This window comes from Gouania willdenowi, chromosome 12 (genome assembly GCF_900634775.1).
Source record: "Gouania willdenowi chromosome 12, fGouWil2.1, whole genome shotgun sequence".
NCBI lineage: Eukaryota > Metazoa > Chordata > Actinopteri > Blenniiformes > Gobiesocidae > Gouania > Gouania willdenowi.
Genome location: NC_041055.1, coordinates 30,526,926 through 30,553,219, shown reverse-complemented (window position 1 = coordinate 30,553,219; position 26,294 = coordinate 30,526,926). Strand labels below are relative to the sequence as shown.

The window sequence follows — 26,294 nt, the reverse complement described above, 5'->3', positions numbered from 1 at the left end:
AAAAACTAATAAACAATCAATGATTATGAGACACAGAGCTAAACTACAATGGCCTCTTGTAAAGGATTTTCAATAAAAGTGAGTGGTGAAATAACCCAATGTTGGGGTCCAAAATAAAAATAATGAAGTCGCATAAAGAGAAATTATTTTATATGTCAAACTCATGGCCCGGGGGCCAAATCCGGCCCTTTGGAGCCTCCAATTTGGCCCGTAGAAGAAAGTAAAAAGCATATGAATCATTGTGTAAATGAAACTCATATTTGCAGGGGCTCACAGTTTTCCCGGTTGTTATATTGCATGATTGCAGTCATTTTTAATGTTAAACAGTCAAAATTCTTTTAAAATCCTTCAATTTTCATTAGATTATTACATAATATTTGCCTTAATTAAATGGAAATGTATCACAAAATCTAGGCAGTTTTAAGTGAAGATCCTGTTGGGACTGATATCTGTGACTTATTGATTGGATATTGTCGGTTTTTTACATATTTTGTATTTTATGTATATGTAGAAGTGCAAACTAGGGCACAATAATGAGTTTGACACCCCTGATTTATACTTTAAATTAAAACAAAGATCAGATTTTTTTCTTACATTCTCACACACAGTTATGAGCCAATTAAAATAGTTTTTTTATTTTTATTTTAAGAGCGTGTCACCCAAGAACCAATGCATATATGTGACTAATCATTAGTGACGTGAACAGGCTATGTTCATAGTCTAAGCTGATCAAATTATAGGGAGCTGAGGCATATACTGAGTTGTTTACTTTACATGCTCGTGACAAACATTGTTTCCAATTTTGAGGGTCTGTCATGTCCACCAGATATAATGTATAGCAGATATTTTTTGTATATTCTGAGAGAGTAGGTGGAGCTTTATTACTATACCACATTTACCTTTGCTATGTGATGTTGTTCCTGAGATATTGGAAGATGAAAATGGAAGAAAAATAAGCAAAATGAAGTGAATAAATGGTTGGGTTTGCAGAGCACATGTGAATCACGTTTAATGTTTGTAAATCCACCTTTAATGCAGTGTTTAATGTAGTTTTACTCCATCACCACCAGATGGCAGCACAATCTGAAAGTCATGGATCCCCAAAAACACCCACGCCCACCATCATCATCACCTTTATTATGGCTGATGCAGTTTGACAGTAGCATCACTGCAGAATAAATATGGAAGATTATGAGACATAAATATGTATGCGTGTGTTTTGTTGGTTCTTTAAGTGTTTCGTTTTGTTTTTTTACACTAAATCTTGTTGCGTCCACAGTTCAGAATGAGTGCTGGAGGAGACTCTGGACAGAAAGGACCTGGGGTGTCAGCACAGGAGGCCCAGATGCAGGCCATCATGCAGCAGGCCAGGGTGAGACTTCCTCTAAATGGAATAAATATAATTAAATCATAAAGATTCATTGTGGCTTTTTTGGAAATTAATTTTTAATTGATTGTTTTTATTTTTAACTATCTTAATTTTATTTTACAAAATTATTTTCTACAGGCCAGAATAGAAAAAATTAAAAAAAAATAGGGTTTGGTTTTACAATGTTATTTACAATGATGTTTTTAGGCCTTTTCTGAACTTGTTGTTCTATTAATAAGTTAATATATAGAGTTTGATTTTATAATAACTGTTTTTATTATAGGTATTGTATGTTTTCTTTTTCAAATATGCAAAAATAATAATAATAACACATTAGTAAAATAAAACTGTTAAAACTTATGTAGTGCTTTATGATTTTTATAGTTTTCATGGTTTTTAACTGTTATTGTTATTATGCTAATTTTAATGTTTTATATTTTTAAGGTTGGGCCCTTCTCTGCTTTGTTTAATATTTTTTAATTATTTTATTAAACTACTTGTGTGTGCATTCGTTTCTAAACCTTTTTTTCTTTCTTTTTTTTAACCATTAGCAAAGTTCTGTGAATCACTTTGGTCTGCAATAAAAAAAAAAAAAAAAATTGTAAGAAAGGTGATATAAATAAAGTTTGATTGATTGATAAAAACAAAAAAAACAAACAAAAAAAAACACATTTTCAAGATTAATTCACATATGAATTATAATATTTAATTGACATTGTAAGATAACCCATGCGTAAGAATTTACAGGTAAAGTTCACGGTAACTAAACTCATGTCGGTGACTTTCATACATTAGTTGCAATTGTTAGTGAACTGCGAAGCGTGTTTTTGTGTAAAGTCAATTAGCCACGCCCCTATTTCAACGATGAAATAGAAACGGGAAAAACGCTTGGATCAAAATGCTTGTAATTATAGTTGCGCGAGACCTAGAAGTGAGCCACTGAATCCATAGATCCTTAAAAATGTCGAATGTAGACAAAAATGATAATTAGATTAATAATTGATACGTTTATTTTTTTTTTTATTGATAACTTTAGATCCCAAAAGGGATTGGTCAGTTTCCGAGTGTCTAAAACCAGCGAGTTGTTCTATTTGTGTCTAACAGCTGATACATGCTCTTATTTTGAAGGAACGGTCGTACACTTTGGGTCCGAGACTACGTAAGAAAGTGCTACAAGTTTATCTGTTAACTTTAATTACCTAATGTAGAAAAAATATCCTGGACAAGCCCCCACAATTATTACATATAATATAATACATAGAAAATAATAATAATACAATCTGCTATTTTCCAGCTTATGAAATTCTCGATAATTCCTATTTTAGTTACTGTGACCTTTGACCCACAATGCAGTGCTGCTGGGATGTCATTATTTAACTCATTATTTCCATTTTTATTCTTTGTTTTTGTGTTTTATTCCCGTTATTTTCCATTAGTCCGATTACTCAATTATTGACTCTTTTTTATTGGTTCATGTCTTTTTATTGAGTATATTTTTTTCTCTCTCCATATGCTACCATTTGATATTTAGCTGTCCATGCGTGGCCCGACTGGTCCTATGGGTTTAACTGGCAGGCCTGGTCCTCTGGTATGTAAAGAGAAAGGATTATTATTTTATAATATAATCATGATATAATCAGTGTGTTTGATACTTAATCACATTTTTAACTTCCAAGGGTCCTCCTGGTGTACCAGGACTGAAGGGAGAGTCTGGAGAGGCAGGTCCTCAGGTACAGATACCACTGATACGTACAGTGTTAACTTAAAATACTGGAAAAACAACAAGCAAAGATACTTTGTTTCCCCCATAGGGACCCCGTGGACCTCTGGGACCTCTGGGACCCACTGGAAAGCCTGGTCGAAGGGTATGTCTGATGATACGATCAATATGACATACAGTACATTGCGATATATCGCAAGATCAATAATTAGAAAGTTCACCTTTACATGGTCACTAACTGTAATTCAAGTACAAATATTATAAGCAATTGGTGTCAAATTACATTTTTCAGATTTTTTTTTAAATCTTTTGCTTCTAAAAGAGATTTTGATTCTGTTAAGTTCTTAAATTCTAAAAAATTAAACAAAATAACCACATACATCTGTAAAACTACTACCCATCCCAAAGCGCACAGACATAATGATAATATAATTATGTATTATACATTATATAAAAACAATATATCATAATATAAAACATGAAAAAATAAAACAAAACATTATTTAACATGATAAAGTTCAGTTGTAGTTGTAATTATATTTAGTGTTTTTTAAACTTACTTTCATCCCTCCTATGACCTGTATCAAGTATATAAAATATTAAAGATGATTTTAAAAAATGACTGCATATAGCTAACTGCACTTTTTATTAGAAAGAAGAAATACAAAAGATCATAAAAAACGTTTTTCTTTGTGTTTGATTCCTATGTGAGACACTTTGATAAGAATGACTGTTTATTGTTAATATAGTTTATTTTTTTAAAAACATTCTTGGTTGGTGGTGTGGCTTTGGAGTTTGTTCAATGAAAACATGTACAGTACCTCGGCTCAAAAAAAGGTTGAAAAACACTGACCTAGTGACATGGAATGTACGTGCTATGCATATGTTAGTGCAATTAAATTTAAAATTAAAAATTGTTTTTTGGCATTAAAAAACATCATTAAAAAAATCAATTTGGACATTTTTTTTTTAGATCGATACGATAATCGAGTGTTGAATTATTGCAATATTTCTTACACCCTTAGTTAATATGCTTCTAATGCAACAATCAATGTGGTTTTCTGTACATTTACTGAGTGTGTATCTGTCCTCACAGGGCCGTGCTGGTGCTGATGGTGCCAGAGGAATGCCAGGACAGACCGGACCAAAGGTACAGAACAGAACCCAACGTTCATTATGCATCTAGTTTCAATTTCAACGCTAGCTGAAGTACATCTAAGATCTGTGTTGTTCTCAGGGCGACCGAGGGTTTGATGGTCTGGCTGGACTTCCTGGTGAAAAAGGACACAGAGTGAGTCATTTTTATGGGCAAAAGCTGGGGTTCTCAACCCTTGGGGCTGGGACCCCATTTGGGGTTGCCAGACACTGGGAAACAGAACATTTGTGCTTCGTTTGACCCTTTTTCTGCAACTACACCAAACCTGCCATATTTTAATGCATTTTTGTGACATTACTCGGTTTTTTCGGGCTCTTCGCCGTCAAATTCTAATGCTTTTTCTGCACATTTTCACCACTTTTAAACCCTTTCCACCACTTTTCCACCTAATGTTACATATGTTGACCCATTATTGTCACTTTTAACCAATTTTCAGCATATTTCATGCCCATTTTTGACAATTTAACCACATTCACGATTTATCATGCCCATTATTTGCCAGTTTAATCTAATTGTTCCTACTTTTTGAACTACATTACCCACTATTTCTGCCACTTTTAAATCAATATCGAGACTTTGAACCATTTTTTTTTTTTTTTACCACTTTTTCTGTCTGATTTTGTCACTTTAATGTGCAACTTTTAACCAATTTCTGTGGTTTTTAAAATCCAATTTCACCACCTTTTCCATTATTTTTTTTTTTTTTGGTCACTTTTAACCCATTTTATTTCTGATTAAAACAAAGATTTCAATCTTTAAGGTGACTTTTTACTATGGCACAAATAATAACACACTTCCTGGACAACAGTGGATATTATTCAGATGCATAAATAAATGAATAAGGTCATCACAGATTCATAGAACAATGCATTTTTCAGCTACAATGGGGGTCCCCGGTCTCTGGTATTTTTATTTTGGGGGTCGCAGGGCTGAAATGTTAAGAACCACTGGTTTAGAGACGAACAACTAATACATTTGCTGATGTTTTGTGTGTGTTTAGGGTGAACCTGGACCCAGTGGACCTCCTGGTGCTACTGGAGAGGATGGAGAGAGGGTAACACACACACACACACGCGCGCACACACACACACACACACTAAAGTCATTTTACATTTGCCCTTTCTTTTATTTTTGGCTGATCTTTCCGTGCTTTTGAAGCCTCATCCTTTTACATCGTGTCATCAGGAAAACAAAGATGATTTTCACATTTTGTTTCACGGCAAAGCTCATCTTTTTCTCCCTGAATGTTCCTCACATTATATTTGATCTGTACTCATTGTGCTTTACTGATGCAACTGCATCCTTTTACAATTCATTCTCCCTATTATCTCATCCATCAGTACTACACACACACACACACACACACACACATCATTATCATTCCCTGTCCGTTCCACAGTCTGACCCAATCCGTCTCTTTCCCAGGGAGATGATGGAGAGATGGGACCCAGGGGACTTCCTGGTGAACCGGTGAGTGATCTCACACACACACACACACACACACACAGTTATTATATTAAGGCCCACTCAGAGGATCTGATGATATCATACATCATCTGCAGACGTTCATATCCGTAGAAATGAAAGTTTTCCTCACATCGATCGGTCTTTCCTCATCAATACAAGTTGGAAAAAATTAAATAAAATTGAGGTCAAAAACATGTGGTTACAGTGACATCCTCGTCAGAATTCCCAATGGTGGGAAAAATACAAGAAAACAGCAATGTCACATGTCATGTTATGACTGAACCTATCCACCAGGGGGTGCTGCATTGATTTCATGTTGAGATTGTAAGAAAAACGTGGTGTTACTGCGTTCCAAATCTCTTTATTACCTTTATTACACAATTATTATGATATATATATATATATATATATATATATATATATATATATGTATATAATTATTATTTTATTTTACATATTTTTGGCACTCAATTAACAAAGCAAACAGCAAAAAAACAACAGGATGAGGGATAAACCAAAACAAAAGAAAATTGACAATAACAGTATCAATGGTAGTAATCGTAGAAATAATAGCAACAATAGAGTTAAACAAATATTCCATCAAAGCAATAGATATTGGATACCCATAATATTTTAGAATATTAGAATGTACGCATATACTTATACATGCACACTCATACCCATAGATATGTGCACTTATACACGTATAAATAAAATAAACATTTTACTAAATAAATTGAGTAAATAAATCAAATACACAGAATTAAAAAAATGAAGCACATACAGCATACTAATATTTCAGATAGAAATAAGTAGATAAAAATAGAAATACAATTGTGGATAAGTCATATGAAAAAAATACAACCATGCCAGTCATAATGTACCAATGTGTGCAATGTTACAAAATAATACTAATGATACACACCAATCACAATATATAAACACTACAGATAAAACTGAGAATCAGTCTCCACAATGATATATTTTATACGTCAGTATTAACTTTTGCAGGATGAGATTATTTAATTTCACCTTTCACATGTGTGAAATCAGTCCTGTTCTTTTATTTTGTAGGGACCCCGTGGCTTGCTTGGACCTAAGGGACCTCAGGGACTTCCTGGACCACCTGTAAGTCACATGCACACTGTTTTTTTTTTTTTTTTTTTTACCCTATGTGTCTATGTATGAGCAATAATTGTGTAACCAATTTATTTCCAAAAAGCACAGAATATAGTGAAAAAAAAAAAAAAAAACATACACAGGGAAGGACAAAATTATAAAATAAAAATATCACATTATAAAAATTAAGTAAAATATACAAATAAATAAATAAAATGTTAAATTATATTGTAAAAATGTTAAATTAACTAATTTTAATAAAATATAACAATGAATAAATAAATAAATCAAATCATATTATAAAAATCATAAAAATATTATATTATAAGATCTATTAAATAAAATAAATTAATTAATTAAATATTACATTATTATTATATTGTAACATTATTAAATTATATTATAAAAAATATTAAATAAGACATAAAAATAGATACATCTAATTATATTATAAAATGATTAAATTACTATATTATGACAATTATTACATTACTATATCATCAAAAATATACAAATTATTCACTAAAATATTGAAAAAATAAACTATTAATTTTTCATATGCGTATATTATAAAAATGATTACATTATTATTTTCTAAAAATATAAAATTATTAAATTGCAAACAAATATTTATTTATTATTAATAAAGAATTGATTTCATGTTTTGCACAGAGTCAAATTCAGAGTTTGTTTTTTTAACAAACCTGCAAAAGTGTGTCATTGTCATTGTCAGTAAATTGTCAGTGTTTTTTGTTTTTTTTAAGGGTGTTACAGGAATGGATGGACAACCAGGACCCAAAGGAAATTTTGTAAGTAATGTTTATCAAATCAGACAAGTTTATTCTGTTGGGATGATTCCAATAAGCCAGAGATGGAATATCAACAACATTTACAGGCTCTAATGTTAATTAATCATCTATATCTCAGAGGGAACGTTGATTTATGTCTATGTGTCAGTAGTTATTGCTGCGGTTATGCAGAATATAATGATTCCAACCATAAAAATGATTCATTTTGCTGTAAATTAGCAATAAATAATGTAATTTAAAGCTCAAACAACATTTAAATAATCTAAATATGTGGTTTTTGATTGTTTCAGGGACCTCAAGGAGAGCCAGGACCTCCAGGCCAGCAAGGCAACCCCGGTGCTCAGGTGCGATATTAACTGTCCTGTTTTATGACGAATCGTTTATCTTTTATTCCTGAAATTAATCTCGAGCCAAATGTAATCCCTTCACAGGGACTTCCAGGACCACAAGGACACATCGGGCCTCCAGGAGAGAAGGTGATTCATCTCACGTTGGCTTATTGTTTAGTAAAGTCTGCAGCATTTATTCATTTAAAGAGAATATCAGCCGGCGGAGGATAAAAAGTCAATAAAAGGAGATGCTGCGAGCCTAAAAGCGGCTGATATTGTGTCATTTATCTGCATCTGAGACGCTTTCTTATTCAGATCCAAATGCTTAGCACACAATTATGCTAACGCGGGGCAGAATAATGCTGATACATTTTAATCCTACGTCAAATAGATCACGTTTATGTGAGTTTATGGAAGACATTCAGCTCATTATTAAACCATATGAAATGCTAAATGAATAATGCAGGTGTTATATTTCAGTTTAATGTAGAGTTTGAAGAATGAGAGCAGTGTTAATGTTGATTTAGATTTAGTCAGTCTTTAGTTCCTACTTTTTCCACCTAATGTCATATGTTGACCCATTATTGTCACTTTTAACCTCTTTTCACCATATTTCATCCTTATTTTTGCCAATTTAACCACATTCACGACTTGTGATGCCCATTATTTTCCAGTTTGAAGTAATTGTTCCAATATTGACACTCTGAAGCCTTTTATACCTTTTACCTTCACCCAGTAAAGCAACTCAATTACAGTAACGTGAGGACTTGTAATCCATTACTTTCATCAGCTTGTCCCACCTTCCACGTAGAGTTTTTAGTATTTAACAAAAAATATCAACATATTTTCATATAGTTTTTGCTCACAAGCATTTATTTTTAATTAGTCATAATCTTATCTTATAACTGTCGATGAAAATATTGACGGAAAGGAAAGTAGACAGGGTACACAGACAGAATAACCCAGCATGCTTTATTGATTTATATGACATGTAGCCATTAACGTATCCCATACCACATTGCATTCTACAACAATAATCAAACAAAATGCTATTATTTTGTTGATACAAAAATCAATAAATGCTTCCACCGTCCACTGGGCTGCAGATCTAATTTTGTATAGAAAAACCTCACATCTCATTGAGCTGCTGTGTGCATGAGTGCGCACTAGGCTGCAAACTCATTGTTGGAGCTATTGGCTTTGATTAGGGTTGATGTGAAAATGAAAATTACCTCCAAGCTGTTCAGGCAGATGCTGTCAACACATCGGATTTAATGCGATAGACTTCTAGCCTCTTTCCCTTCAAATCTTCTTTACGACTTTCAACAAACCGATGAGATCGACTATAGTTTTTAACCTTGATTCATAACCAAATAGTGTGTTATTTTTATTAACTTTATACCACTTGTCTAGGGACCGACTGGAAAGCCAGGTCTGCCTGGAATGCCAGGAGCTGACGGTCCACCGGTGAGTTTATCCTGCACACGTTCTGAAAAGCTGCTTTTTTCCTCTTTTCTTTTCTGTACCAAAGGTTGTATGTAGCGTACGCACACGCAGCAGTGTTCCTCTTTACACAGTCGCAGAGGTTTCCTCCCAGGCTCAGGGTGATAACTGAAAACTGAAAGAGTAGCGCGAGATGAGATGAGGATGCAAGATCCCTGGGCAATAAAAAATAAATACAAAATGACTCAGTGAGGTGTTGAAAGAGATGAAATACAAATAGAAGAGAGCGTCACGTCTGGTATTCACTGGTTTTCTCTTCAGTGTTTTTTACAAATGGTTCCTACGCTCTCAATTATTGAGTCTTTTGTTGAATTGGTTTAAACACTCCTTTTGTTTAATCTATTGGGTTTTCAGACTTTATACAAAGGCCTTTTGTCTAATTTGAATCTAAGGGTGTACTCACACTGGCAACCAGGGCCGTTCCTAACCAGCTCTGTGCATGTGTGAAACCATGGGGGGCCATTGTCTGGCCTGCGTAGGTGTGAACTGCACCGCAGGGGGGGGTTAACGGCCCGATGGTCCTGCTGGAAGAGGTGGTCCAAACAGCATGCGCACGCACAACTCGACTTGCGCGCAAAATGTGATGACGTTGGTACCGCGCGACGCTTTACGGCACATAAACATCCGCATTCCGCAATGATAGCGGTGTCAGAAGTGCTCGTTAGCCGATGAAAAGTTCAGAGTTGGTGTTTCCTGATATATATGAACAACACCACAGAGAACTCATGGAGGAAGAGGACAACATGACCGTCAGGACTTCTCTTTGTTCAGCCGACAGCGGGACAGTAACGGAGTGTAGCAGCTCATCATCAGGTCCGAGGGTATAAATATACATATAAACACATATTACTGGTATATTAACCCATATAAACCAGAAAATATGGAAATGGGACATTTTACTGCTGCAAATGTGTAACATATTACTGGTATTTTGTGGACAGGACACATGTGGTTGGCTATTATATAACCCAGAAAAAAATGAAAATTGGACATTGTACTGCTGCTAATGTATAAATAATATATGTATAAATAATATATATATATATACGCCTCACTAGGGAGGCGTTCAGGGGGCATCCTAATTAGGTGCCCGAGCCACCTCATCTGAGTCTTCTCGATGCGGAGGAGCAGCGACTCTACTTTGAGCCCCTCCCGAATGACTGAGCTTCTCACCCTTTCTCTAAGGGAGAGCCCAGCCACCCTACGGAGGTAGGGTGGCTGGGCCGCTTGTACCCGTGATCTTGTTCTTTCGGTCATGACCCAAAGCTCATGACCATAGGTGAGGGTTGGAACGTAGACCGACCTGTAAATAGAGAGCTTTGCTTTTTGGCTCAGCTCCCTCTTTACAATGACGGACTGATGCAGACTCTGCATCACTGCAGACGCCGCACCAATCCGCCTGTCGATCTCTCGCTCCATCCTTCCCTCACTCGTGAACAAGACCCCGAGGTACTTGAACTCCTCCACCTTGGGCAGAACCTCATCTCCAACCCGGAGAAGGCACTCCACCTTTTTCCGGTCGAGAACCATGGACTCGGATTTGGAGGTGCTGATTCTCATTTCGGCCGCTTCACACTCGGCTGCGAACCGATCCAGTGAGAGTTGAAGGTCACGGTATGTTGGAGCCAACAGGACCACATCATCTGCAAAAAGCAGTGATGCAATACTGAGGCCCCCGAACCGGACCCCCTCAACGCCCTGACTGCGCCTAGAAATTCTGTCCATAAAAGTTATGAACAGAATCGGTGACAAAGGGCAGCCCTGGCGGAGTCCAACCCTCACCGGAAACGATTTCGACTTACTGCCGGCAATGCGGACCAGACTCTGACTCCGGTCATACAGGGAACGAACAGCTCTGTTGCGTAGTTACCCTACGCAACAGAAAATATGAAATTAACAGAATGTACTGTCAACAACAAACCCAGAGTCGCTTAATGGTGACGTAACGCCATACGTGTGTCATAAATTAACGTGATGATGTGTTTCTCTGTGGGAACCGAGTTGAGCTTGTGATCAGGTCCATTCTACCGTGTCAGAAAAGGGACAGGGAGGGGGGGATTCCTGCTGTGAGCTTAGAACGGCCCCAGTTGCCAATGTGAGTACACCCTAATTAGTTTCCTTTGAGCCTTTTTTTTTTATGAACATGTGTCAGAGTTGTGTTTTTATGAAAATTAAGTATTGAGATGTAATTACAGTATTATCTCCTGGTCAGTTCTGGTCAGACTGCCCAAAGCAGGCCAGGTACCATCTTACTCTGATAGCATTTACCAAGGCCTCTTCATGAGGAGGCTCCGCTATGTTATTACTATCACTATAAGCTACATACACAACACAGGACATCGAATCGTAGCGGACTCCCTAAGCAGGTCATATACCATGGTACACTGATAGCACACATTAAGGACTATGCCTGAGGAGGCCCCCTGTTTTTACTACCACTATAAGCAACATACACAACCCTGAGAACATTGAACAGCAGCAGACTCAATAAGCAGGCCAGGTACCATTGTACACTGATAGCACACACCAAGGACTCTGTCTGAGGAGGTTCTTCTATGTTTTGACTACCGCTATCAGCAACATGCATAACCCAGAAAGCACTGAACATCAGCAGACTCCCTAAGCGGGCCAGGTACCATGATTCACTGATAGCATACATTAAGGACTCCGTCTGTGGAGGTTCTTCTATGTTATGACTACCGCTATCAGCAACATACATAACCCTGAGAACATTGAACAGCAGCAGACTCCCTAAACGGGCCAGATACCATCGTACACTGATAGCACATACCAAGGACTCTACTTGAGGAGGCTCAGCTATGTTACGACTACTGCTATCACGAAGGCTTGTTAATCCCAGACTGGTCTGTTCCCCACAAAACCATTTGACATAGGTTGGGGTCCGTTTGATACGCGTGACTTTTGGAGCTCAATAATGAGTTCTACTGTCTCGGTTTTGCGTACATTGATTATAAAAATTCCCAAATCAGATTAAAGTCCAAAGGTCCTTTTGGTAGTTTTAATAATATAATACCTCCATTAGAGACCTGTACCATAACATTACACTGAACTGTTCGCAGGGTCATCCTGGAAAAGAAGGACCTAATGGAGAGAAAGGACACATGGTGAGTTTCATAAAACAATTATTTGTTGACTTTAGTTTTTACTTTGACTTTCAAATCAAATGGTTTCTACTGATTTAAATATTTTAGCACTAAATCTGTTACAAGCTCTCATTGAACATCTGTCTTTAAAGGGACCTGCTGGACCTCAAGGACCCATTGGATATCCTGGACCCCGAGGTGTCAAGGTGAGCTCACAACAAAACTCTAATTATTCCCTGTAAAAACAATGATAAGCTATATTATTTGAGGCACAACGTGCACCCAACATACTGTACATGACATTACATTACATTCAGCAACAATTACTTCTTAGTCGAGATGTTTAATATTGTTTTTTGTTGCTGATATGCCAACATTGTCCAACACCCGATTTCAGCTTTTCTTTATCAACCAATAGCGTTATACATAAACCCCTCCCCCTTAACCTCATTTGAGGTCACTTATACATATATATACATACATACATATATATACATACATACAGTATATATATAGGTGTCCTAATACCTTCATATTTTAACCAAAGTATCGGCCGATACCGATGTTAACACAAATCGTACATGCTTTTATTTTGTAATATTGGAATGTGACAGTAAAGGTATGAGAAAAAAAACAAAAAAAAACAGCCATTTATTATTAACTCATGGGTTACGTACAGTTTAACATTAACCTTGAATACAATTTATGAAAAATGAATTAGACGACATTGAAAAATAACCTCTATAAATCACATTGTTTGGTAATATCGGGACACTTATATACAGTATCTCCATGCAATTAACATGTTAATCCTACTTTTAATGTGATGAAACATCATCTGTGCCAACTAAGTGCCATAATAATTTCAATATGTCTTAAAAACAGCACATATTGTTTTTGAATATTGGCAGAAAAACCAATACCTGTGTCACTGTCTATATTACATGTTACAGGAAATATCGGCTGATAATATTGTACATCTCTATTTAGTTTACTTGTGGATTTTTACAGCTTAACTATTGGGTTTATTTCATCGTTTGTTGCAGACGATGTAAATCGTCAACTATTAAGAGTGTCATAAATACATGCATCCATCTTAATTCTAGATGTTTGTATTTATCTGTATTATATTTGTACATTTTTGTTTTATAACCATTATTTTTTTTTTATGTAATATGTACACTTGTATTTAATATTTTACTTATTTCTGTTTTTCTTTTCTTGCATTTATTTGTTTATTCTTTTCATTTTAAGTCATTTTCTCCCTGGGATCAATGAAGTATTTTCTGATTCTGATATATATATATATATATATTCCGTGTTTCTTTTTAACATCCCTCCTTTATCTCAATATTTGACTGTTTTGTTAATATTTGACAGGGAGCTGATGGTGTGCGTGGTCTGAAAGGAAACAGGGGTGAAAAGGTAAATAAAAGAGTTGCACTGAAAAATTAAACTTAAAGGATGAAAAGCCATAACATTTAAATGTCAATAATGATGAATCGCTTTATTTAAGCACAGATTTTTGTAATTTTTCTCATATTCTTTACAAGTTATTATGACTATTGATGGCTGTTAAATTGTGTAACTTGTACTGTGTGGGTAACCAGCTTGAAGAGTTACTATAGCAACACACTGTATTATGAATGCCTTTTATATAGCAGCTGTCATCAATGCCATCTTTTCTCTTTCTTGATAGGGTGAAGACGGCTTCCCGGGCTTCAAGGGAGATATGGGGATCAAGGGAGACAGGGTAAGGCTGGATGTGTACAGTTACGCCTCGTTGATTAAACTTGTGTAACATGTTATTGGAAGCTGTTCCTTGACCTGATGACAGTGAAAGGAACGTAGAGTTCCTTTTATAACGCTAGCACACGTAGACTTTGACCTCTGATGAGAGACTGCTGATGACTCACAGTGGTTTGCATTTACTTTCACCTACGCCGCAATTTCCTAGCCATTAATAGCATTGACAATACACAAGTGTGACAAAAAATTTGTATTTTTTCTCAAAATGGCCATATACCATATAAAACTCGATCATTTTAATTAAAATAAAGTTTTACCCAGAAAGATAATTCAGGGTTAAATTTGTTGATGAAAAATACCATCCATTTTAAAATTATCATCATTGTGCTTTATAAAATAATGTCTACGTGTATCACAAACATGGGCAAATAGCGGCCCCGAAAGTAAATGCACAAAATGACAACAAAAAAAATACACAAAATTACTATAAAAATACAAATTAACAGAGAAATACACGACAAGACAACGCAAATACTTAACAGGACAACAAAATAAGAGAAAAATATGCACAACAGTTCAACAAAAAAAAATGTACAAACAAACGGAAATACACAAAAGAGCAACAAAAATACACAAAAGAACACAAAATGAGGGGGAAAAAATGCACAAAAGAACAAAACACACAAAAAAAACCCTACAAAATCTTACAAACAAATGGAGAAATACACAAAAGAACAACAAAAAGACACAAAAGGACACAAAAAGAGAAAAAAATGCACAATGGGACAACAAAAATACATGAAAAGAACAAAAAACAAAAGGACAATAAATTACACAAGGAGAAAAAATATACAATGGGACAACAAAAATCCAAGAACATACATATTTACCAAAAAAATACACAAAACGACTCAGAAAGACGTACAAAACAAAAATACATTGGACAAGATACTCAAAAGAAGGAAAAAAATACATATGGGACATTTATTACCAAACAGCTGCACAACATGTGCCACTTTTGGCTTAGCTATAAAATAAAACATTATAATTTCTTATATCGCCAAATAGAAAACTCGATCCATCTTGAATTACGTTATGTTGCCCAGGCCTAGTTCCCAGGTAAAATGCTGTGAGTAGTGAGGTAGTTTCACAAGGTCTGATGGTGCGTTCACTGACACCTAGTGACTGAGCGTTTACGTGCTATACATAGGTTAGCGCAATTAAACATGAAACAATAAAGTCATTTGAAATTTTTTGGATCGATACGTAATTGCAAGGTGAAATATTGCAATATGTTGTCAAATCAATTTTTTCTCACACACACAGCCTACTCTGCAGTGTGCTAGCCATTAATAATCAGACCTTTCAGGAAATTGCGATGTTGCGATCGCAACTATTAATACAAATTCAGCCAATCCCAGTGAATCCTGCAATTCTGTTCAATCACCGCAAATTTCCGCAATTTTAACCAATCTGACTAAAGATTCCGGTTGATTCGACGGCACAACGACATCCGCCTTAGGTACGCCACATCAACTTCTGAAGCCGCCAGCCACCATCAGCCACTGGGAGTTCCCTTGTGCGACTGGAATCACCATTTAGTCTGGTTACAGACTGTGTCACAACAGCCAAACTGACTCTTTTGAGCCAAATAGCAGCGAACGTGTCTCAATGATTTCCTGCTGCTATGGAATGACTTTTAAAGAAAATAACCTGATTCAACCTCTATTATACAGTATATATATTATCTTTGATAGTGCTTCATTACAGGTACGGTTGCCATTGTCATTGGTGCTTGCGCCCCCTGGTGGTATCTCCACGCACACATTTACAAATTGCTGAACACGTGAGACTTCTGCAGCTGAAGTATTTGTAGTAAAAATCATTGATGAGATTATCACAGGAAAACCACCATTTATTCATTTTTTAGGATGTTTTTGTCTTTGTTTGAAAAACTAAAACATATCTTGTTAAATGATTGTGAATCTGAGCTATTTTATGTATTTTTATGAAAAAGTTCAAAGGCAATCAGTTTTTTTTTGGGCAAATTTACCAGTTTAGGCAAAGTTAAAGAAAATAATAAAGCCTCAAAATGTCAGTTTTTTTTGAAAAAGCGGCTGCAAAAATCAGGTTTTCTAGGCCACAAAAATTGGCCTTGAAATCCTGGAGGGACTGAATAATCAACAACAGCAGCAGAAAAACACAAATATGAACATGTGTGCCGCTGCCCAGCATTCAGGTATGTTACATTTACAGACTGCAGTAAATAAAATGTGTGTTTGGCTGTGCAGGACGCAGTAACTTGCCACTATTTTGTGCTTCCAACATTTTACCTCGCTCCAGTCCCTTACGGGGTTGGTGTGCAGCAGAATACAGGAATTATAAAAGAAAAATAGGTACTTAAAACCCATCCAGCGTGAGAGAGAAACGCAGTGTTTTCCTCTGGAGAAACAGCAGCAGAACCCGATGAAAGCACAGATTTGAGAAGGCACTCTCCTCTGGAGACGGGCACATGGGCCAGAATCCAAATGACTCATTTTGATGCCTGCTTATAAAAAAGTGCACTACACACAGAGAGGGAGAGAGAGAGAGGGCGATCAATTTGAAGTGCTCTCTTTGATCATCTTTGCGAGCACTACTCAAGTACAGTTTGCTTGATTTCGCTTCATGTGCTTGAGAGACGACTCGTGCCCTGAGACGGAAACCTTTTACACAGCAGCAGGTCTGTGCACTGGTGACTGTCTGTCACTGTCAGTTTGTTCTCTGTCTGTTTAAAGCATGTCCTGGAAGAGTGAGACCACAATGGGAATTTTCTTTCAAATTTTATGAAAATGAAACAATTGCATAAATAAGAAATGAAGTGTTTTATTTTGAAACCTCAACGTTTCCTACCTTAGTAAGCTACTGCTAGCCTTCCTTATTATCTTAGCCTGAAATTAAAGTGAAAATGTAGGATTTAAGAAGTGCTTTTCTAACTCATAGCTCGACAAATTATACAGTACCTATGAAGTACAGTAGCTCAGTTTCAGAAAGGTTGGTGACCCCTGTGACAGAACATCCACTAGCTTTATCCCTTTAGCAATCATCTACTAAAATCAAGAAAACTTCATTTAGTTTTGGCAAAATGAACATTTCATAAAAATGTATCTGAAAACAGATAAAGAACTTTAAATGTACATTTTATTTCAAGCTTGCATGTTTACCATGTGAACATGATTTTATACAGCTTTCCAGTAGGAGATATAGAAGTAAAATGTGAAATACATAAAGGATCTTTTTGGTTATTAAACATTAGCAAGAAAAGACAACCATAGTATGTTTTTATTTGTTTTATTCCTTACATGAAAACATGTAAACCAACATAGATTCCCCATGTACATGAAATAATATCACAATCCAAAAGAAACATTTTCATGATTGGAAAGAACTGTAAGTTAGATTTCTGCCTTTTAGCTTCATCGATACATAATCAATGACATCACCAACCTTCCCCCCATCAATCCACACAATTTTCACTAATAACCTGAAAATGACATCAAAATGTACAAAACATCCCACAAGTCAAAATCTGGTACCACACGTTTATATCACCAAAGTTTTGCAGATTTGAGCAACAATGAACACTATCACTAAAGTTTGTAACACCGTCACTATCGCCGTGGGATTTTTACCTGATATTTGTATAACCAATAATAAGTAATGCTAATCAAAATACATCAAAATGTGACAAAATAACAAAATAAAGTTGTGTTCTTTTATTTTTAACTATGCCAGGTCTAACAAAACAAAAGAAATACCATGGGCGGAGTCTAAAAATATGAACCAAAATTACTGAAAAATTATGAACGTAAGAACAAAAAAATTGTTAGTCTTTGGTCAAACCATTTCTGGGGCAAGTGAGGCTTCTCTAGTGAATACATTGTCTAATACAGGGATTCCCAACTGGTGGGTCGGGACCCAAAAGTGGGTCTCGGACCTGTGCTGAGTGGGTCGCAAGCGGTTGGTCAAAAATAAATTATTACTTAAAGTTTTGCATGTTGAACTTGTCTTTTATTTTGAAAGAAACTTTTCTTTTGATAGGCATGCTGTGAAGTGTATGTTGCACAGGAAAATATACAGATTTATGTTTTAAAAAAGAGAATGTGTGTTTTCAATAGCTATTTTTGAAAGACGTGTGTCGTGATTTAACCCCTGGTCTCAAAGACACATCAACAACTGCGGGAGAGAGGAACAAAAAATGGCATTTTTTAATTGGTAATGTGTGTTAAAAACAAGGTGCTTATTGGTGATTTAACGTGCAGAAGCACATTCAAGGAATTGTGCCTTGGTTTCATTGAGAAACAGAACATGCTGGTGGTGCATGTGTGGATATTCTTTGTTTTTACATCAACATTACCAATAAAATATACAGCGAAAACAATAAAAACATGTTTTAACAATGTGGTTTTTCTTCTCCATTGCTGCTCAGGGAGAGCTTGGACCTGCAGGACCAAGAGGAGAGGACGGTCCGGAAGGACCGAAGGGTCGTTCAGGTCTTCCAGGAGATTCTGGTCCCCTTGGTCCAGGTGGAGAGAAGGTAAGCTAATTATTTAAAGCTAAAAGATGGTTATTGTGGCTCAAATAAGACAAAGGCATGTTTGTTCTCGTCTTTCTATAATGTATTATTTGTAGGGATGTAACGATTCACTCAACTCCTGATACGATTTGATTCACGATACAATTCTCTCATGATTTATTTTACAAAATGGGACTGTAGACCAATGATTGAAAAATATTCCTTTATTTTTGGGAAAAAAATAGAAAATACTGTACTATTTCCCTTATATTTTTTATTGTCAAAAAAATCCCTTGATAAACTATTCAAAACAATGCAATTTAACTAAAAATAAATCTTGAATTAAATAAATAAAGGAATAATACAAATGAAGAAGAAGCCTATTAATATAAATTCTGATTCTATAACAAACAATGCAAAACTGCATAATAGTTTTTTCTTTTTAAAAGTGCAACTGAAAATTTATTTTGTCATTGCACTGTATTTATGTCAGATATTTGTTTGGACCAGCAGAAGGCGCTGGTAGCCCAGTGGTCGGTTGCCATGCAGATATTCTGTGCAGTGAAGAAGAGATGCTATGCTAGCAGACAGAGCTAATAGAAAAATGTGACTTTTACAGATATTCACGTAATATTAGATATTCTTTCGGTGCTAAAGGGGTAAGGAATCATTTATGAACATGTTTAAGAGTAGAAGGCGGCCAGAAAGAAAGGAGTAGCAGATTACGCCCGCCACCTCAGCATTTGGACAAGAGATGAACAAATATTTAACACACACTGCTGTTTAAAAAAAGTACTGCGATTCAATTTTCAGAAAATCGATATCAACCGTGATCAATATGAATGGATTTTTAACTGCCTTATGATTAATCGTTACATCCCTAATTATCTGTAATAATCAAATCTCTTCTTATAAAACAGAACTTTCTTTACAAAAGGTGAAGAAAAGCATATAAAGTAGCTGATAATCTGATTTGATCTTTGGTAACTGGACATTGATTAAGTTATTGTTACAGTAAGGACTTATTTCCCTGAATAAAAGCTTCTGCATGCTTAACAGGAACACAAACCTTATGTCTACTCTCTCAGAACTCACACAACACAATGAACCCAGGTCGTTGGGCCCAGTAGGGGGGTCCCTTTGTCCTTTCGTGTGATTGGTCTGCTATCTAAAGCTGGGCGTATACTTATACTGCTGAGGCAATCAGGCAAGTGGATGCAGTTGGGCTGATTGGAGCCTGGTTTGTGCTCCTGATTAGCTCAGAGTAAACACACGACAGCACAAACGCTACTTTCCAGCTTCACCAGGAGCAAAGCTTCATAGCAAAGTTTTTCTCTTTTTTTACTCAATTTTTAAAAAGTTTTAAACTAATGTCAAACAGCCGACTTCATAGATCACAAGTGTCAAACTCGAGGCCCTTTATGAGCATCAAAGTTGGCCTGCTCGAGAAAGTAAAATATGAAACATTTTGTCAATAACCAGCTAATTCGAAGTCTCTCAAGATACAACATTCCAATTAGAATCCAGAATATTTGCAGAGCTCCATTTTCCAGTTCTTACATTACATGACTGCAGTCATCTTTAATCTCAATCTGTTGAAAGAACTCATTTTTTCCAAAATATGGCAAATTTTCCTCAAATAATTCCACGAAATGTCCCCAAATTCTCAAAATCAGGGAACTTAAAGTGAAAATCCTGCAGGGATTGATATACTTACATACTTGACTTTATTATTTATATATCATTTTTACATGGAAGTGCAAACCAGGGGACAATATTGTTGAATTTGCTCTTTTTCCTGCCTAAAATCTGTACTAATGTACTACTCACGCTAACGTACTACTCACGCTAACGTACTACTCACGCTAACGTACTACTCACACTAGCGTACTACTCACACTAGCGTACTACTCACACTAGCGTACTACTCACGCTAGCGTACTACTCACGCTAACGTACTCCTCACGCTAACGTACTACTCACGCTAACGTACTACTCACACTAACGTACTACTCACACTAACGTACTACTCACGCTAGCGTACTACTCACGCTAACGTACTACTCACACTAACGTACTACTCACACTAGCGTACTACTCACACTAACGTACTACTCACACTAGCGTACTACTCACACTAGCGTACTACTCACGCTAACGTACTACTCACGCTAGCGTACTACTCACGCTAGCGTACTACTCACACTAACGTACTACTCACGCTAACGTACTACTCACGCTAACGTTCTACTCATATTAACGTACTACTCACGCTAACGTACTACTCACGCTAACGTACTACTCACGCTAACGTACTACTCACGCTAGCGTTCTACTCATATTAACATTCTACTCATATTAACGTACTACTCACGCTAACGTACTACTCACGCTAACGTACTACTCACGCTAACGTACTACTCACACTAACGTACTACTCACGCTAACGTACTACTCATCTTAACGTAGTAACTAACGGAAGACAAGAAGAGATGCTTTTATTTTGAAAAGGGGATGTTTGGTTTTTAGCTTGAAGCTGGTAGAAAGACCATTTTACATTCTGTTAGCAATGCATCATGGGACGGTTGAGTATAACTAGTATGCCCATTGTGCATACTTTAAAAATGTCCCCATATAGTATACATCCTGGTTTTTCCTGCATACTCAATCTTTTTACACTAACTAATGTGAATGCACTACATACTAACTTTGATGTTAAACTTAGTATGTGTGTTTTGAGTTACTTTATTTTAGTCTGGGTTTTATATTTTTGTGTATTTTACTGTCATTTTGTGTATTTTTGTGTGTTTCTTTGGGTGGCGCCAGTTGCACGTCTGCACTGGACACTGGAAAAATATGTACCCTAACTTTATATAATTGATGTGGCATTTTTTTCCCCCAATTGTGTTTACTGTGAGGTTGATCTTGAAGTTGATTTCAAACAGCATTAAAAAGTCTTGAAATTGAATTTGACTGAGGCTGTAGGAACCCTGACTGAACAGAAGTGTACATTGAATTATATTTAAATAAACACTTTGTTCCCAGGGTAAACTTGGTGTTCCCGGATTACCAGGATACCCAGGAAGACAAGGACCAAAGGTTAGCAATGTGCTTCATTTTTATTAAAGAGAGATGCAGTCAGGCTGGTGTTTTATTTACCACGTTTTGATGGGAATCCACACTAAAAGGCAAAGTGTGTACTTGTGTCCTACAGTATTTGGCTTACATTACTTTCTCTCTCCTGTCCACAGGGGTCTCAGGGTTTCCAAGGATTCCCTGGAGCCAACGGAGAGAAAGGAACACGGGTACGTCACCAGGGCTTTTTTTTTTTTTAATCGCTTTATGCAGGTTTTTTGTCGCTGCTCAACAATTTTCAAGTCCTTACACTACGCCTATGGGTGTCACATGGCTCCATAACTAATCTATTCCTTTGAATAATACATTCAACTAAAGCTTTTGTTTATCACTATGTGAGCAATGCTTCATTTTGCTTCTGTAAGAAGGATTGGACCATTAGGTTTCCTGTATAAGTAATAGTTTGTCACAGCGAGAGCCTGAAAAGGTTTTATGACTCAAACGTCTTATAAATAAAGAGATAATAGTGTTATTGTCATAGTGTTCAAAAAGCACGCATAAAAGAAGAGTAAAAACTCATTTCTTTTCTCATTGATTTCATGGTTAGAAACAGTAGCTGATGATTAATGGGAAGGGTTAAAAAATGTTCTGCTTGCATAACATCAGTTTGATTTATTTATTTATTTTTTTACTGCCTCTTCGTTCACTTTTCCTTTGATGACTGTGTGTGTTATTCAACGTCTGCAGGGAACAGCGGGAAAGCCAGGCCCACGCGGACAGAGAGGACCAACTGTAAGTCTTACTCAGCACACTCGTACACACTAAACAGATGGTGAACCTGGCACGCACGTGACACTGGACATTCAGTGGTCAATAACGTAAAAAATAACAACAAAATGGTATAGCGCCCCTTTAAGTTTAACACATGGTTGGGATGGGGGTGTCTATCTCTGCTATGCTTTTCATGAAAAGAAGAGAAAATGTATCCAAAACAATATTAGAATATTTGCAGGTCTGACCTACAAATATTTCAAATATTAGGGTCAGACCATATGTCCTGATTTACCCAGGACAGTAAATTTTGTCCTATGTACTGGTCGATTTCCCCGAAACCTTTAATTTGTTCCGGTTTTTCACAAATTCAGTCCAGTTCGTCCCGTTTATTATCCCGTTATTGCTGACACAAAACACCCTGAAAGCAGCAGCACATTTCTCTTAAAAACGTGATCTCTGTGGACTGTGAGCTGTCAATCACAACCGTTGCCATAGTAGCGCTGCTTGCAATATAAACCAATTAAAAAGCTCGAAAGTTGATGGCATTGACAATATTACTCGTTCGCTTCAAACAAGTTTCTTTGATTATTTAAAACTCTGTTGCCTTTTTTTTTTTGACTGATGGCCACTTTAAATTTGGTTAATGAATAATACATTTAATCCAAAACGAATTAAAGATAAATGCAATTCATGTGACCTTTTTTCATTACCAATAAAAGCATATGCAAATAGTTTCTTTTGAAAATATCTCGTCGTCTTTGGTTAAATGACCTGGTTTTGAGTTTTAAAAATCTGGTTAAATTTCACATAAGGCACCAAAAAGACTAGAAACAGTCCTGCCTATATATGTGTATGCATTGGTTGATGAAAACTCAACCCGAGGCGACATTTAGGCTGACCTTTTTGCTTCTTAAGGCCATAAACCTCATCTGGGCTCTTTATGATTTTTAATAATGTATTTTTTCTCCAGGGACCTCGTGGAGAGAGAGGACCTCGAGGACCAACAGGGAAAGCAGGACCCAAGGTTTGGGATAAAAACTTACAGCTGCTCACGTTCCATGTTCACTGTGTGAGATTAAAGCTCACTGATTTTTATTTTTATTTTTATTTTTATTTTTAGGGCACCTCAGGGACTGATGGCCCCCCAGGACCTCCTGGAGAACGGGTAGGTCCCATGAAGCTTCTGTCACGAGAATAGAATTAATGATTAGTGATTACTATTATTTACTGAGTGATTACATTAATCATGCCGTGATTGATATTGACTGCAAACTTTGTGTTGCTACTCTCAGGGTTTGCCTGGACCTCAAGGACCAACTGGTTTCCCAGGACCAAAGGGCCCACCTGTGAGTTCAGACCCCTTTAACGCCACTAAATCGGTCATTTTCACTCATTTTACGCAAAACAAATATTAATTTGTGTTTGTTTTTAGGGGCCTTCAGGAAAAGATGGACTGCCTGGACATCCTGGACAGAGAGGAGAGACTGTAAGTGAATATATATTAGTTTCTTCATGTTTTTTTCTTTGGTAAACTGGTTAGTAACTTCTCAGTGGTGGTTATTCACAGGGATTCCAAGGAAAAACAGGCCCTCCTGGACCTCCAGGTGTGGTTGGACCTCAGGTGAGACATTTCCCTGTTTTTCAGTGTTTCCTGGTCTTATTGGTGCCACCTTAATTGTTTTTTGTGTTCCATCTTTCAAAACTTAGGGACCAACAGGTGAGACTGGACCCATGGGAGATCGTGGTCACCCTGGACCCCCAGGCCCACCTGGTGAGCAAGGTTTACCCGGAGCTGCAGGAAAAGAAGGAGCCAAGGTGAAAAATTAAGTCCTGCTATTTCTGTAGATTATTTTAAAAAACACTTAAAGACCTACTTTTTAAAGACATGGTTCTAGACTTACGGACTCAGTCAGAGCTGCTGATGTTTATTGTATTTTCATGTATATTTTGTATTTGAATGTGTCTTCTATCTTTTAGACTATATGTCTGTGAAAAGCACTCTATAAAATAAAGTTTACTTACTTACTTAGTATTTGATTTAATGAACACTGTGTCTCTACCTAAAGGGGGACCCTGGACCCTCTGGCCCAGCTGGAAAGGATGGCCCTCCTGGCCCTAGAGGTTTCCCTGGAGAACGAGGTCTACCTGGTCCTGTGGTGTGTATTTAGTGTACTACATCTCACTATTCCAATATATCTACAAGATGTGTGTGTAGAACTTTGAGGCTATAAACCTCTAAAATCAGATATTACACCAGTTCCCCCTGGGATTCAGAAGGCGAAATGGTTTGTTTTAGTTTCCTGTTCATTTTTTTGGAAAAAATCTTAACTATATTGCATGTTTTATGTAATTCGTGCCCCGTTCCAGATCCACAAAATATGCTGCCACGGCTCTTTAGTAACGTGAACGATGTTTGCAGCAGATCTGATTAGTAATTCTTCCTTCCCATCTATTCTCAGCCTCCACTTTGGGACTGTAGGAGGTTTTTTCTTTCATGATGAGTGTATTTGATGACAGAGAATCTGTTGTAAGACAGGGTTTGTGTCTTCCCGATGGTTCTATTTGATTTCTAATTCTTTTTGTTTTTATGTTTTCATGTAGGGAGCTCACGGTTTGAAAGGGAACGAGGGTCCTCACGGCCCACCTGGCCCTGCTGTGAGTATAAAGTCCCACAACAATCTGACAATTATTATCTGTGCAAAAAAAGAAATATTAAGCAAATGCTCTTATTGTGGATTATTATTAATATTAATATATAATTATTGTCTATATATTTTCTCTGTAGGGTTCTCCTGGTGAACGTGGTCCCGCTGGTCCAGCTGGACCTACAGGTCTTCCTGGCCGTTCTGGACCTCAAGGACCCCCTGGACCAGCTGGAGAGAAAGGTGGACCGGTAAGATGGCCCAAAGTTATTATCAAGAGTAGTTTTTTTTATCATCTAAATCATCTTTTTCTTTTGTTTTCATTTAAATTATTTATTATTTATTTATTTTATTAGGTTTTAATATTTTTGGTGTGGGTGTCTTTTCTCTTTTTTTTTGTGTCAAGCCCAACTAGGGACACGAGTTGGAATTTAGCAAAAAACTGTACAAAAAAATCAGTTTCATTCACAGTTGTTAATCTGTAAAATTGTATCATCCCTATTTAAATAAAATTATGTCATATCCCAACTTACACCCACTTACCCTTAACTCTTCTAACGCGTACCACTTGTATTAGTGTAAAGATTCATAAAGAAAAATTAACTAAAATGTCATTTTTATTTTTTTTGTTCCAGGGTGAAAAAGGACCTCAAGGACCTGCTGGAAGAGATGGTATTCAGGGACCTGTGGGTCTGCCTGGACCTGGAGGACCCCCTGGACCACCTGGAGAGGACGGAGACAAGGTGGGTTTCACTCCAAACAGTCCATACTTTCTGTAGCTATCAGGGTTGGGGTCAATTACATTTTTCAATTACAATTATATCTTCAATTATCTATGTTCAATTGCAGCTTAATTATGATTACGTTGACTGGCATTTTTTTTTAAATACAATAAAAATTACAATTATTATTTATCCCCTGAA

The 26,294-nt window shown here is 36.5% G+C and overlaps 1 protein-coding gene across 2 annotated transcripts in view; it reads left to right on the top strand.

The window, feature by feature from the left end:
* The window catches only part of col5a1 (procollagen, type V, alpha 1), a 109,194-nt gene that overhangs the window by 61,296 nt on the left and 21,604 nt on the right, over positions 1–26,294 (top strand). For both annotated transcript variants that reach the window (XM_028463534.1, XM_028463533.1), the window contains exons 13-43: positions 1,280–1,372; positions 2,901–2,957; positions 3,046–3,099; positions 3,181–3,234; positions 4,186–4,239; positions 4,327–4,380; positions 5,246–5,299; positions 5,671–5,715; positions 6,787–6,840; positions 7,596–7,640; positions 7,931–7,984; positions 8,072–8,116; positions 9,383–9,436; positions 12,553–12,597; positions 12,729–12,782; positions 13,957–14,001; positions 14,276–14,329; positions 18,794–18,901; positions 21,926–21,979; positions 22,132–22,185; positions 22,703–22,747; positions 23,700–23,753; positions 23,850–23,894; positions 24,022–24,075; positions 24,162–24,215; positions 24,297–24,350; positions 24,437–24,544; positions 24,796–24,885; positions 25,331–25,384; positions 25,515–25,622; positions 26,007–26,114. In XM_028463534.1, the coding sequence (XP_028319335.1) occupies positions 1,280–1,372; positions 2,901–2,957; positions 3,046–3,099; positions 3,181–3,234; positions 4,186–4,239; positions 4,327–4,380; positions 5,246–5,299; positions 5,671–5,715; positions 6,787–6,840; positions 7,596–7,640; positions 7,931–7,984; positions 8,072–8,116; positions 9,383–9,436; positions 12,553–12,597; positions 12,729–12,782; positions 13,957–14,001; positions 14,276–14,329; positions 18,794–18,901; positions 21,926–21,979; positions 22,132–22,185; positions 22,703–22,747; positions 23,700–23,753; positions 23,850–23,894; positions 24,022–24,075; positions 24,162–24,215; positions 24,297–24,350; positions 24,437–24,544; positions 24,796–24,885; positions 25,331–25,384; positions 25,515–25,622; positions 26,007–26,114 (1,905 nt within the window). The remainder of the gene's footprint in view (positions 1–1,279; positions 1,373–2,900; positions 2,958–3,045; positions 3,100–3,180; positions 3,235–4,185; positions 4,240–4,326; positions 4,381–5,245; positions 5,300–5,670; positions 5,716–6,786; positions 6,841–7,595; positions 7,641–7,930; positions 7,985–8,071; positions 8,117–9,382; positions 9,437–12,552; positions 12,598–12,728; positions 12,783–13,956; positions 14,002–14,275; positions 14,330–18,793; positions 18,902–21,925; positions 21,980–22,131; positions 22,186–22,702; positions 22,748–23,699; positions 23,754–23,849; positions 23,895–24,021; positions 24,076–24,161; positions 24,216–24,296; positions 24,351–24,436; positions 24,545–24,795; positions 24,886–25,330; positions 25,385–25,514; positions 25,623–26,006; positions 26,115–26,294) is intronic.